The 13548-nt window shown below is 36.1% G+C and overlaps 1 protein-coding gene and 1 long non-coding RNA gene across 7 annotated transcripts; one reads left to right on the top strand and one right to left on the bottom strand.

Annotated features, from left to right (window-relative positions):
- Window positions 1-709: 709 nt before the first annotated feature.
- LOC105219409 (uncharacterized) lies at window positions 710-5454 on the bottom strand. Of its 6 annotated transcripts, none has more exons than XR_008471013.1 (6): window positions 2511-5454; window positions 2022-2457; window positions 1796-1955; window positions 1434-1703; window positions 1221-1362; window positions 710-1161 (listed from the first exon to the last, which is right to left on the bottom strand). It is a non-coding gene; the product is annotated as an uncharacterized LOC105219409 (long non-coding RNA). The 6 variants fall into 6 exon arrangements; XR_008471012.1 differs by having other exon boundaries at window positions 717-1161; window positions 2022-2177; window positions 2242-5452; XR_008471014.1 differs by having other exon boundaries at window positions 1767-1955; window positions 2022-5453.
- Window positions 5455-12224: 6770 nt separating this feature from the next.
- On the top strand, window positions 12225-13328 carry LOC128921342 (uncharacterized). The gene has a single exon (XM_054228636.1). The coding sequence runs from the start codon at window positions 12225-12227 to the stop codon at window positions 13326-13328; it is 1104 nt and encodes a 367-aa protein (XP_054084611.1).
- Window positions 13329-13548: the final 220 nt, after the last annotated feature.

Raw genomic sequence — 13548 nt, 5'->3', positions numbered from 1 at the left:
TGCACAATCGGACGGAGGGACGGACAGTCGGATTTGAACTCGACTCGTCACCCTGATCTCTTTGATATACAAAATTCTATATCTAACTCGTTTAGTTTTGGGTGTTACATACAACCGTTGTATGTACAATTCTTCTCTCTTAGCAACTTTTTTGTTAACATCGCTGCAAGACGGATAGAGTTACTTCTCTTATGGTCCAGTGTTTACCAATAAAAAAAGCCTGTATTATTTTCGGGGTCACTCTTGTTCTAGCATCAGGAAAAAGGTGACTACTTCTCCTCTTTTATAACACGTCGGTGGGATTATCTTGCTCGCTCTTTCTCATTGCTTTTGGTGCAAATGATGCATATGTCTTTCTGCTCTAACTTTTGTATTATTTTGGAAAGCCACACGTCACTCTGTGTTTAGCAGAGCCATCTGCAGTCGTTTATTTGCTTCATCATTTCCATGGTCAACCCTTAGTCACATGAAGTAAATTTAGAGGTCATTTGGATGGTCACGTCTCGTTACTAAAATTTGGTTTAGTAGTCACTCCGTTCACGCTACTGGTTACCTTTTATTTCGTTTAGAAAAAAAAAAAATAAGTTTTTATTTTTTTATTTAATTGTACGAGGTATTTACATTTATAAATTAGTTTTACATTAATAATAATATTATAAATTCATTTTTCAATATTAGCATTTCAGTACAAAGTAATCTTTAATTTTTACAAACATTTTTGTAGATATCATTTATACATTGAAAAAATGTACCTATTTTATATATAAAGTTAGTATGAATTAATAAATTTTTATAATTTACAATATCTCAAAAGTTTTAAGTATTGTTTTTTTGTGTTGTTATACAATACAAATTCAATTTCACTACTGTTACGATTGTTACAAATATTCGTACATTCATTTGTATATAGATATTAATTTAATTTATAAATTAACAATCATAATATTGAAAATGATAAACGGTAAGTTCAGCATAGTCAAATCAGAAGTAGGATAAACAAATTCTGCGTTTATTGTTTTTTCGAGCTTTGTTGTTATGTTAACTATCCATTGTGTAGATCCAAGGGCAATATAGGAGACTCTGTGTTTAGCACGTCGAAAATAAGTAGTGAAACTACTACTCCAAAAGTTCCGATGTACTTTGTTGTACATCATCCGATACCTGAAAAATATGTATAGTTGGTTAGAAATAATTAAAATATCTATATTCGTAGAACAAACCTTATTATTTGCCGGTTGCGTTGTGCGATTTTGACTTTTGTTGCGAATTTGAATATGTATTATTTGTTGTTGCTGCTACACTTGTTACACCATGTGGCGATTATCCACCAATATTATAAGCATGGAAATATTAATACCAACTCTGTTAAATGATAAGAATATCAAAATTATGGTTTTGTTTTTGTTTTGCAATTAAATTCGTTTTAATAATACCTGTTGTTGTAGCATATTTTGTGTTGTATTTCTAGGTGCATGATTTTTGTTATTTCCTGACACAAAGGGCTACGAGTGCTGCTTCCATCATACGTCGAATTCTAATTCGAATTTGTATTGTACAATTGATGAGCGATTGCCGTTGTATGTCTTGAAGAACTGCTAGTAGGATTCCCCGCACCCATACCAAGTATAGCTACCTTCCTATATGGGAGTATATCGGTGGTATCCAGCTTCAGCTTTAGTTTTTCTTCCGAAGTTTTCAAATATCTGGAAAGGATAATAAAAAGATAAAAGTGTATTCTAACAAAAGATTTTTTGTTTAGTACATACATATATAAGGTTTGAAATTATCAACTCACCCATCTGCCTAAAGTGGCATAATCATTGTTCTGCTTCTCTTTTTAGTTTTGCATGTACGCACCAGATGTGCGTTGCAGCCCGCTTTGCCTTTCGAGACCATTTTCTGCAGTTATATTCAATTAAAATACGCTGCAGCACCCAGTCAAACATAGTACCGCTCTGTAAATATAAAATTTACTATAAATATAAAATAGTATCAGTAACAAATTATTAATACGCACTTACATCCATTCACTTCAAATTTTCTTTTCATATGAATGGCGGCCATGTGCATCTCTGTCTTATACATACAAAAATTAGGGTTAATGAATGTTGCTACTCTAACTACCGAGATTGCCATTTAACTACAAAAAGTTACTATTGTGTATGTGTTGGTAAAACCTGAAAAACTTTACATGTATAGTGGTGTATGAGTTAGCTCCGTCTTGTAGAGGATTGTTATTACAAATGATATATTGTGTTGTATAATGGAAGTGTCCTCAAATAGAGCAGACATATTAAGACAGCTGGAAGAGCATGGGGAGAATACGTCCACATATTTGGAAGTGAAAGAGACGTGTATGCCAAGACCTTTGGAAGCGCATGGATAGATTTTGTTATCCCAGTTGGAAGTGAATGGGGTGTCCTCACAGTTGAAGGAGGACGAGTATATGGATGTGACCTTAAATAGAGCAGAAGTGTTAACACAGATGCAAGTGCATGGAGAGTGTATACCATCGCAGGTTTCAGCACAGGTGTCTACACAATTGAAGCAGCAGGAGGCGCAATGAGACGCACAAAGGTGCCAACCGAGAATTTTTGAAAATCACGAAAGCCTTAGAAAAATTGAAGAATCAATCTTATTGTGTTGGTATTGTAACGAAAATGACACCAGAACAAACTAGAATTGACAATTGAAATCGATAACTTGCCAGATGTATCTAGACATCGATATTCGTAGTTGCCAGAATGTTCGAGTGGCGATGTATCGCTTACAATCGACTATATAAGGGCTGCCGGACTAGCGGCAACACTCAGTTCTAATGAGAGAGTTGTCGAGTAAAGTGTAAACAAGTTACAAGTTAGAGTTGTAAAGTAGAGTTTTGAGTAATAAAGTGTTAAGTTATAAGGAATTATAAATAAAGATTAGTGTGTAGCCATTAAAGTGTGGCTTTTATTTGACAATCCAGTGATCGAACTCAGGGTAGAGTTTTAGAGTAAACAACAGATTTTGAAAATCCGTTCCTATATCAAAGCAATATTGTACTTCTGTTGGCATAATAACGTAACACTTGATAGAACTTTAAACATTTTGACATTGCACATAATAGTGGCAACTCGGCCGCTGTAGAGTCGACAAAATTAGAAACATTTCTAACATTAGAAACATTTCTAATTTGGCGACAGCGACAACTTCAAGTCTGCTGTCGCGAAGTCGTGCTGTTGTCTAAAAAGGGCACTGCGCGAAATGCCTTACAGTTATGAATGTTGTTTGATGTTATGTATTAAATTTAAGATTTTAAGCTGTTTAAAGACAGTAAAGTTAAGGCATTTATGATCTAGATCCAGGAACATCATAGGAGATACTGTGTTTAGCATGTGGAAAATAAGTAGTGAAACTGCTACTCCAAAAGTCCGACATAATTTGTTGTACATTGTCCAATGCCTGAAAATATGTATAGTTGGTTAGAAATAATTAAATTGTCTATATTCGTAATTTCAATAATATCTGTTGTAGTATATTTTGTGTTGTATTTATAGGTGCACGATTTTGGTTACTTCCTGACACAATGGGCAAAAGAATATGAGTGCTTCTCGATCATACGGCGTATTTGAGTTCGAATGTGTATTGTACGATTGAAAGGCAATTGCCGTTGTATAAGTTGAAGAGCTGCTGGTAGGATTCTTCCTTCATGGGAATAATACTTTATCTCTACTTTGTTTTTGCGGATTCTGTTGATTGTTATCACCATAAGCATCCATTACTATTTTATTATTATTATTGCAATGTTGGTGTATATTAATGCAATCTGTTTCCATGAATCCTCTGCCTAGAGTCGCTATTGTTTTACTATAGTTTAGCTGTCACTTCTCTGTTCGCTATCTTGCCAGTCAAAAATTTTACATATAAAAGCAACAACAAAGTTATCTAGTTGAATTCGAGCAGGAGAGTATGCGAATACCTCATTAAAATTTCAATTGCCGCTTGCTGAGTGCTACCAAGTTTTGTTTTACACATTTTGGAACCATTTTACTATTGTGAACGGCTCAAAGGACAAATCACTGTCAAAATAATAAAAATTGTTATACACAAATTTGAAATTGAAAATGGCAGGCGAAGATGAATCGTCAGTATTTTTGTATTAAATTTATTGAATAAAAAATTTTAATAAAATTTAAATTTGTTGTAGAAAACGTAAGACATGGGCGGTGGTAGAAGAGTTCAGTGCGACCAAGTAAAGACAATTCGATTTCAGTGCTGCCAGTTTGTATGAAAATTTGGAAAGCTTGTTCGATTGGCTTGTCTATAGCAGTTAGCCTGCCAAGGTGGTATCCAACTTACACTTAAGTTTTTCTTCCGAATTTTGCAAATTTCTGAAAAGGATAATAAGAAGATAATAGTAAGTTTAATATGAACGTATATTCAAACAAAAGATTTCATGTTATAGTATATACAAACCTATAAGGTTTAATATTATCAACTCACAAATCTGCCTCCAGTGGCATAATATAATATCAGTAACAAATTATTAATACGCACTTACGTTCATTCACACCAAAATTTCTTTTCAAATGAATGGCGGCGACTTTTTAACGGTTCATTGTAGTACGTGCATCTCTCTTTTATACATTTAATAAATATATTTAAAAAAAAAAAATAAAAACACGCTTTTAAACCATATCGAACTAAAAAATAATTCTTAATATATGCTGACAAAAATAATAAAGAGAACATATTAGTATATTTCGGAGTGTTTATAGTAGACCTTCATTTGATGACCACCAAAAGTTCTTCCTATTATAAGCCAAGCTTTGCAATTACAGAACTAAATTTTATTAACTGAAAGCCAATGGTTTTGCATAAATTCATATTATTTCTCTTGGTGTGCTTTTATTTTTATACTCTCGCAACAAAAGTTTCTAAGAGAGTGTTATAGTTTTGTTCACCTAACGGTTGTTTGCAAGTCATAAAACTAAACGAGTTAGATATAGGGTTATATATATCAAAATGATCAGGGTGACGAGACGAGTCAAAATCCGAATGTCTGTCTGTCCGTCCGTCCGTCCGTCTGTCCGTCCAACGGATAACTTGAGTAAAAATTAAAATATCTTAACGAAACTTGGAACACGTATTCCTTGGCACCCTTTCGAAAATGGGCAAAATCGGACCATTGCCACGCCCACAAATGGGCGAAAACCAAAAACACATAAAGTGTCATAACTAAGCTATAAATAAAGTTATGAAAATAAAATTTGTGAACATAGGATCGTATTAGGGAGGGGCACATTTGGATGTAATTTTTTTTGGAAAAGTGGGCATGACTCCGCCCTCAAATATGTTTTTTGTATATAACTCGCTTTCTGCAGTCGTTTGCTTTAGCCGTTTCCTTATACAGTCCAAAAATGAAAGAAATCGGATAATAACCACACCCACCTCCCATACAAAGGTTAGGTTGAAAATGACTGGCTAAATGAGCCTTGTCCTCTTACAAACAACTAACATACATATCACACACAAACATCACAGCAGCACTTAAACCCGAAAAAACTCTAATCATCCCGGACACAACACTCACCATATTCAAACTCGCATCACTAACACGCTACATCCACCATACTCACCACACCACCGATTATCATCCACACCACTCAAGAGCACACTACTCATCAACACTACACACCGATACACATCTACACAACAAACCCATAACTGTACACATGAGGACACAGAAAGCGAAGGAAGAAGACAGTCATTTTTTTTTCATCAGTTCGTCACACATCGTCGAGAACATAAGGCAGTTTTCCGCGCGTTTTCATTCTTTACGGTTTTATACCAAAACATTTTAAAATATTGTCAAGCCACATCTTTTATATATCCCTTAATAAAGGATTCAAACCAAGTGTTGGGAAATTAAAAATACCTTCCATTTCATACTTGCTTAAACGGTCGCCAAGTGGTAAGTGTTTTCCTAAAGGAAAGGCTCCTGAGAAAATAACTATGGTCCTTCGAGCCTAAGAGACAGGCACCACTGGAAACAATACATAGCAAATAATGCTATAAAAGATGCATAAAAAACAAATAGTGCAGTGAACAAATAAAACATACATAACCACCAAATAACTCAAGAAAAAGTACATATCAAAAAAAAAAAAATAAAAAAAAAAAATTATTAAAATTGGTGACCTAAATAAGTGGTAAAGTGCAGTTATGGATATATACATATGTGAAACATAAAACACAACAGGCTAAACTAAAAATACATACAAAATTCTACTAACAAAAATAACAAAACGTGCGCGAGACCCAAAAACAAAAAATACATAAAAAACCAACGGGCGCGAAACTAATTACAACACAACAAAAAGTGCGAAACAAATTGCCAAAAGGACTAATCAACACAACAACAATCGTACAACAACCAAGAAGTAGCATTCGAACAGGAGTAGGAGCAGACAGTAAAAGAAAGCCACACAAATATCTCCCCCCTTTAAACCCTTGAGAGGAATAAAGTGAGTGTATCCATTCCTTATTATTATTACGTATATGTACATATTTATGTAAATACGAGGTGGCCCAATATAAGCGGTAAAACAAAAAAAAAAAAAAAAAAAAGGATTTTATTAAAACGGATACATCAAAATCTTAAACTACGGTAAATTTAAAGATACCGGTAATGGAAAACAGTTTTGCAATATAAAAAAAAAAAAAAAAAAAAAAAAAAAATTATATATATTTATAATTTACACCCATTATATACATATACACCTATTATATATATCTACTTATATATATATCGATAAATAAAGCATCATTCGCCTATGTGTGCTTAAAATTCAGCTAAAAAAAAAAAAAAACAAAAATAAAGGAATTATCAGGAAGAGAAATAAATATAAATACATATACATACTTACCTAATTTTTTGCATTTTCATTTATTAACATACATATTGCTTAATATAATTTTCATGCTTATTTTATTTCTAAACATACATATTTTCTTAATATTGCTAGTTACATACTACATCACAATCACCATAACATAAAAAAGTTTTCACACTCACATATCTTCCGATATACAAGTGCAGTGGTGAAATACCTGCACTCTGTCAATTTCGTTTCCATATTTTATTATTTTCCACAATATCTTATACGGTACAAAAGAACGATATACATACATATACACAAGTGTGGTCGACGAATCACCTGCACTTAATTGTTTTTCGTTTTCGTGCTCTTCTTATAGCGCAAACAAAAGAACATTTATACATACATTGGCCGCGCTCTGCCTTTCTCTCTGCCTATGCTTAAGTACCCTACAATTAGTCATAGGAGACATTTTAATATTTATAAATCCTAAAATATTTTTAATTTCGAAGAATCATACTTCTACCATCGAAGATCAACAAACGTTACGGGATAATTAAAACACGGTTACAAATTTTTAAATTAATAAAATAAAAATCGGTTTAACACAATATTCATATTTGGCGTAATAACCTCTACGTACATATATTTATATATATATTCAAAGTCCTTATTGGCGATTTTCACGTTGTTCCCCTTGTTCTTTGTCTTACAAAAACAAGCAGGACTGCATACAAAATTAAGAGCATAACTATATGCAGATAAATAAGCACATATCGTGCACACATATGTACAAAAGGCATTGACCCCTTTACTTACGAGCGCGCTCATATACAAGGTCATACGGATAATTCCGTAATAAAAAAAAAAAAAAAAAAAAAAAAACGCAAGTAAATAAAAACGTGATAAATAAATACGTAATATCGCGGTATTTTATAATTTTTCGAAAAAAAATAAAAAACACTCTTATTTATTTAAAAAGAGTTTGCGGTTACGATAATTCTCAGTTTATTCGGAAAGTAAATATACACTTTTTCTATTAAATAACATTTCTAAATGAACATAGACTCAAAATATTCTGAAGCTACTCAATTTTTAAAAATTCCCAAAATGCTTTCTGACGATAAGAGTCCATGTGCACCTGCAGAAGCTACACGCTCTAAGCAAGGTGCTACCAAACAAAAGAGGGGGAAAGACATATTATATACCAAATTTATTTCAGAGAGTGACAATCTAATTAGATACTTCACTCGATTTGCTGCTTCGCCAATGCAAGACAATTCTGAATCGGCACTAGAAGTAAAAAGTCAGACAATGGAACATTTTTGGACACGTCTCCAAGGTGTATATGACACAATAGTAGAAACTGACGATTCAGATCTACCAGACAATTTTAAATCTTCGGCTTACGCCAAATTTATTAACTGCTTAGACCAGTATGAAGACATAAAAATTATGATCTCAGACCAATTAAAACTTATGAAAGCACCGACTCCTAAGTCGCCAGTAGAGCTGCTACAAATACAAACTCAAGAAGCAAGTTCAGGCATTCATCTCAATGTGCCAGCATGCGATACAGAAATATTTTATGGAGGTTATGAACAATGGCCGTCCTTTCGGGATATGTTTACAGCCGTGTACATAAACCATCCAAAATTATCGCAAGCGCAAAAATTGTATCACCTCAGATACAAAACTCAAGGTCAAGCAGGCGTAATAGTCAAGCAGTTCGCTTTAAATGACGACAATTTCAATTTGGCTTGGGAAGCTCTGAAAGCAAGATATGAAAACAAAAGAATACTGGTCGACAAGCAAGTATCAATACTTATGAATTTACCGAAAATTCACAAAGAAACGAGTGAAGAGTTCATAAAACTAGAATCCACTGTTTCAAATTGTTTGTCGGTTCTATCGACGCAAAATATTCCCACAGACAATTGGGACCCTATTCTGGTAAATATATGCACCACAGCATTACCAGAAAACTCAGTAATTTTCTGGGAGCAATCGCTCTCATCAAGAAGAAACTGCCCAACATGGCAGCAAATGAAAGACTTCTTAACTACCCAATATGAAATTGCGGAAAGGGTAGATAAAAAAGTAGTCAGAACAAAAAACGTTCAACACGACCTGAATAGAAGCTTCATTAGACCCCAAGCCAATAGCAACAACAATTTAAATAAGAGTTTTGTCAAAACACAATCGTTCACACCTGAACAGAACAAGCATACGTCATGCGAACTATGTACAGGAGGGCATAAACTTAAAACTTGCGAGAAGTTTAAAAAATTAAATATTAATGAAAGGAACAACTTTGTCAGGTCAAAAAGGCTCTGCACAAACTGCTTGTCCCACGCACACAATCTTAATAATTGTGAAAGCAAATTCAATTGCGTATATTGTCATAAAAGACATCATTCTATGTTACATTATAACATATCTCCCAACTCACCCCAGAGTAGCTCTTATACAAATAGAGCCACGGGTTTAGTTGCAACAGCAACTCCCGAAATACAAAATCCCGAAATTAGCCAAGAGACACCATGTTGCTCAAAGGCACAAAAGACACAAACGCTACACAGCGAAATTCAAAGTAGGGTTTTACTACCCACAGCAGTCATTTCCATCGAACATCGAGGAGAACTGTTCAAACTTAGAGCCTTAGTAGACCAAGGATCACAACGATCATTCATAGCGTCTAAGGCACAAAATAAACTAAAACTGCCCACAAAGCAAGCTAAATTTGAAATTACGGGAATGGGCGGAAGAGTAATCCAAAACTCCAACAAAATCTGCCACATTACCCTAATTTCCCCCCAAGCGGATAAGCGTATCCAAGCAGAAGCTATAGTCTTACCGCAACTCACAAACATGCTTCCCAGCTATCAAATAAAGAGCAAGCATTGGGATAAGGTTTCACACCTCAACCTAGCAGATCCCAACTGCCACACCCCAGCTCAAATAGACATTCTATTAGGCAGCGACCTTATACCGCAAATTATACTAGAAGGTGTTGAAAAAATTTCAAACACCCTTTTAGCTCAAAACACAATATTCGGTTGGATACTAAGTGGACTATTTACTGAAACAGTTTCCACCATGACAACTGAAGTTGCAGAAATATCGAATGAATACCTTAATACACAATTAAAGAAATTTTGGGAGTTAGAAGAACTCCCCCCCATATCGATTACAACACCAGAAGATCAGTATTGTGAAGACTTTTACAAAGCCACAACTACTCGATCAGAAAATGGTCGGTACGTCGTACGATTACCACGAAAACAACAATTTCCTGACACACTCGCCTTAGGTCACTCCCGCACCTCTGCAATACAGCAGTTTCTAAGCATGGAAAAAAACCTACTTAGAAAAGGTGAGCTTAAAAAAGATTATGATGGTGTCTTAGAAGAATACCTCCATTTAGATCACATGGAGGAGGTATGCCCCTGCGAAAAAATAATTAAAGGCAAATATCACTCATTCTACTTGCCCCATCATGCAGTGGTAAAACCTGATAAAAAAACAACAAAAGTTAGAGTGGTTTTCAATGCCTCAAAATCAACTAGTTCGGGGAATTCCCTAAATGATATTCTATTTACGGGACCCACACTCCAACCAGATCTAATGCTCCTCATATTAAATTGGCGTATATACAAATACGTATTCAATGGAGACGTAGAAAAAATGTATCGACAAATAGTTATACATAAAGATGATCAAGATTTTCAGCGAATTATTTTCCGAAAATTTCCTAATAGTCCACTACACGACTTTAAATTAAAAACAGTTACCTTTGGCGTAAACTGTGCTCCATACTTAGCCATTCGTACACTCCACGAACTGGCAGAAGACACAAAGTCAGAATTTCCTCTGGCAACACAAGTATTAAAAACACAAACGTATGTAGACGATATCTTGTCTGGAAGCCACAGTCTTCCACTAGCATACGAATCTTTATCACAGGTAATAAAGGCCCTCAACACCGCAGGGTTTCCTTTAAAAAAGATCACTGCTAATCACCCAAATATTCTAAAAAATATACCAAAAGCCAATTTGTTGGATACCAATTTCCTTGTATTCGAAAAGGAAAGTACAACAAAAACACTAGGCATACAATGGAATGCGATAACTGACCAGTTTTCATACACTACAGAGTCAATATCCGCATTATCAGCTACAACAAAAAGACAAATTTTATCCTCTGTGGCAAAACTTTTCGACCCCGCAGGATGGCTTTCGCCAATTATGATACAAGCGAAAATCCTGATCCAAGAATTATGGCTAGACGGAACCGACTGGGACGAACAAGTGAAACCTCTTCGCTTAGAAAAATGGTCCCAGTTCGCTAATAATCTGAACGATATTTCGCAGATACAAATTCCACGGTGGGTAAACTATTCCCCCGAATACAAAGTCGAACTACACGGCTTCTGCGACGCCTCTGAAAAGGCATACTGTGCCACTGTATATCTGCGCACACAAAGCGATACAGCAACTACAAGTTACTTACTAGTAGCAAAAGCAAAAGTTGCTCCTCTAAAAACGCTAAGTCTACCACGACTTGAACTCTGTGGCGCATTGCTACTAGCCAAACTAGTATCCATGGTGCAGTCTAATTTAAACATGACGAAATATAAACTATATCTCTGGTCCGATTCCGAAATAGTTTTAGCCTGGTTAGAAAAACCACCACATGCGTGGAAAACGTATATCTCAAACAGAACGTCTCAAATACTTGACCTAGTGGGATCAGCTACTTGGCGACACGTAGCCAGTGCTGATAATCCTGCTGATCTAGGTACAAGAGGATGCAAACCCCTACATCTCGCCACCACCACACTCTGGTGGAATGGTCCCCGATGGTTAACAGAATCGCCTGATTCTTGGCCACAATCGCCTATGCGCAACATAATTGCACCAGAAAGTCGAAAAATCGACACTTATCATACAACATTGGATGATACTGACATCCTTGAACGATTTTCTTCGTACCCCCGAGCACTCAGGGTAGTCGCCTATATGCTCAAATTTATAGAGCGACTTAAACTCAAGGTTAAAGGAGCATCATATCTCCAATGCGATACATTGGGGCACCAAGACTTACAAAAGGCAAAGGTCGCTCTTATCGCATCAACCCAAACGCGCTACTTCAGCCGCGACATATCATTATTAAAAGACTCGAAACCGATTGATAAAAAGAGCTCACTCTTAGTATTAAACCCATTTCTAGACTCGAAAAGTCTCCTTCGTGCAAATGGTCGGCTTGCTAATTCAAGCCTAACTTATAATGAGCGCCACCCTATAATAATACCCGAGAGGTCTGCATTTGCCACCCTATTTATCACTTACATCCACATTCTAATGCTCCATGCCGAAAATCGCCTCGTGCAACATATGGTCCGCCAAGAGTTGTACATACCCCGACTTAAGCCCCAAATAAAGAAGTGTATTTTCATGTGCAAGATCTGCACCATGCATAAGCAGAAAATGCGAAAGCAGATTATGGCAGCACTTCCACCTGAACGCTGCAATTTCGCTCTGCCTTTCACCACAACAGGTGTTGATTTTGCTGGGCCTTTTCAGATAAAGGCGTCCATGCTAAGATCTCCTACCCTTATGAAAGGCTACGTGGCTGTCTTTGTCTGTTTCACGACAAAAGCGGTACACCTAGAGTTATGTACTAATCTGACAACGGAGGCTTTTCTCGCGGCATTTGCACGCTTCGTCGGACGACGGGGCTTCCCATCAAAGATCATGAGCGATAATGGCAAAACCTTCATCGGAGCTCAAAGAGCTACAGAAAAACAATTTGTGGATTTTATAAAACAAGTCTCACCGGACATTGTCCAAAAATACGCTCCTCAAGGTATTAATTGGCAATTTATCCCCCCAAGCGCTCCTCATATGGGTGGTTTATGGGAATCAGCCGTTAAAAGCTTCAAATCTCATTTCAAGAAGCTAGCTGGAAACTACAAATTTAATTATGAAGAATTCAGCACATTATTAACTAGAATCGAAGGCGTCCTCAACTCACGGCCTCTCGCAGCACTCTCGCAAGATCCCTCAGACTTCACTGCCCTCACTCCAGGGCATTTTCTTAAAGGAGCGCCCATTCTGGCCACACCTGAGCCAGACGTGGAGACGCTCTCCTTATTAAACAGATGGGAAAGAATTAAAATTCTCCATCATGAATTCAGTCGCCGATGGAAAGAAGATTATTTAAAGGACCTCCACAGAAGGTACCGGTGGAAAACCCCAGAAAAGGCGCCACAGCTTGGGGATTGTGTCTTGATAAATGACGATTGTCTTCCCCCCACAGAATGGCGGCTTGGTCGCATAGAGAAGCTTCACTACGGCTCCGACGGTCATATTCGCGTAGTCGATCTGCGTACACAAACCGGAATACTAACGAGACCGCTCGTTAAACTATGCTTTTTGCCGACCGCCGATAACATCGAAACGTAAAATCGCAACAAATAAACCGCACAAAACTCAAAAAAAACCGAAGAAAAACCGAACGAAAATCAATAAATAACAAAATAATAAATAAATAACGAAAATAAATAAATAATGAATATCTGCGAACACCAACAAAGTGTCATAATTGATCGATCATATGACGATCCACTCTTGCCACATTCCGAGGCATTCATATACATGCCAGAAATTTATTATATTAATAACT

Source organism: Zeugodacus cucurbitae, chromosome 4, assembly GCF_028554725.1.
Source record: "Zeugodacus cucurbitae isolate PBARC_wt_2022May chromosome 4, idZeuCucr1.2, whole genome shotgun sequence".
NCBI lineage: Eukaryota > Metazoa > Arthropoda > Insecta > Diptera > Tephritidae > Zeugodacus > Zeugodacus cucurbitae.
Note: the sequence above shows the minus strand (reverse complement) of the source record. Positions and strands in the feature narration are given on the sequence as shown.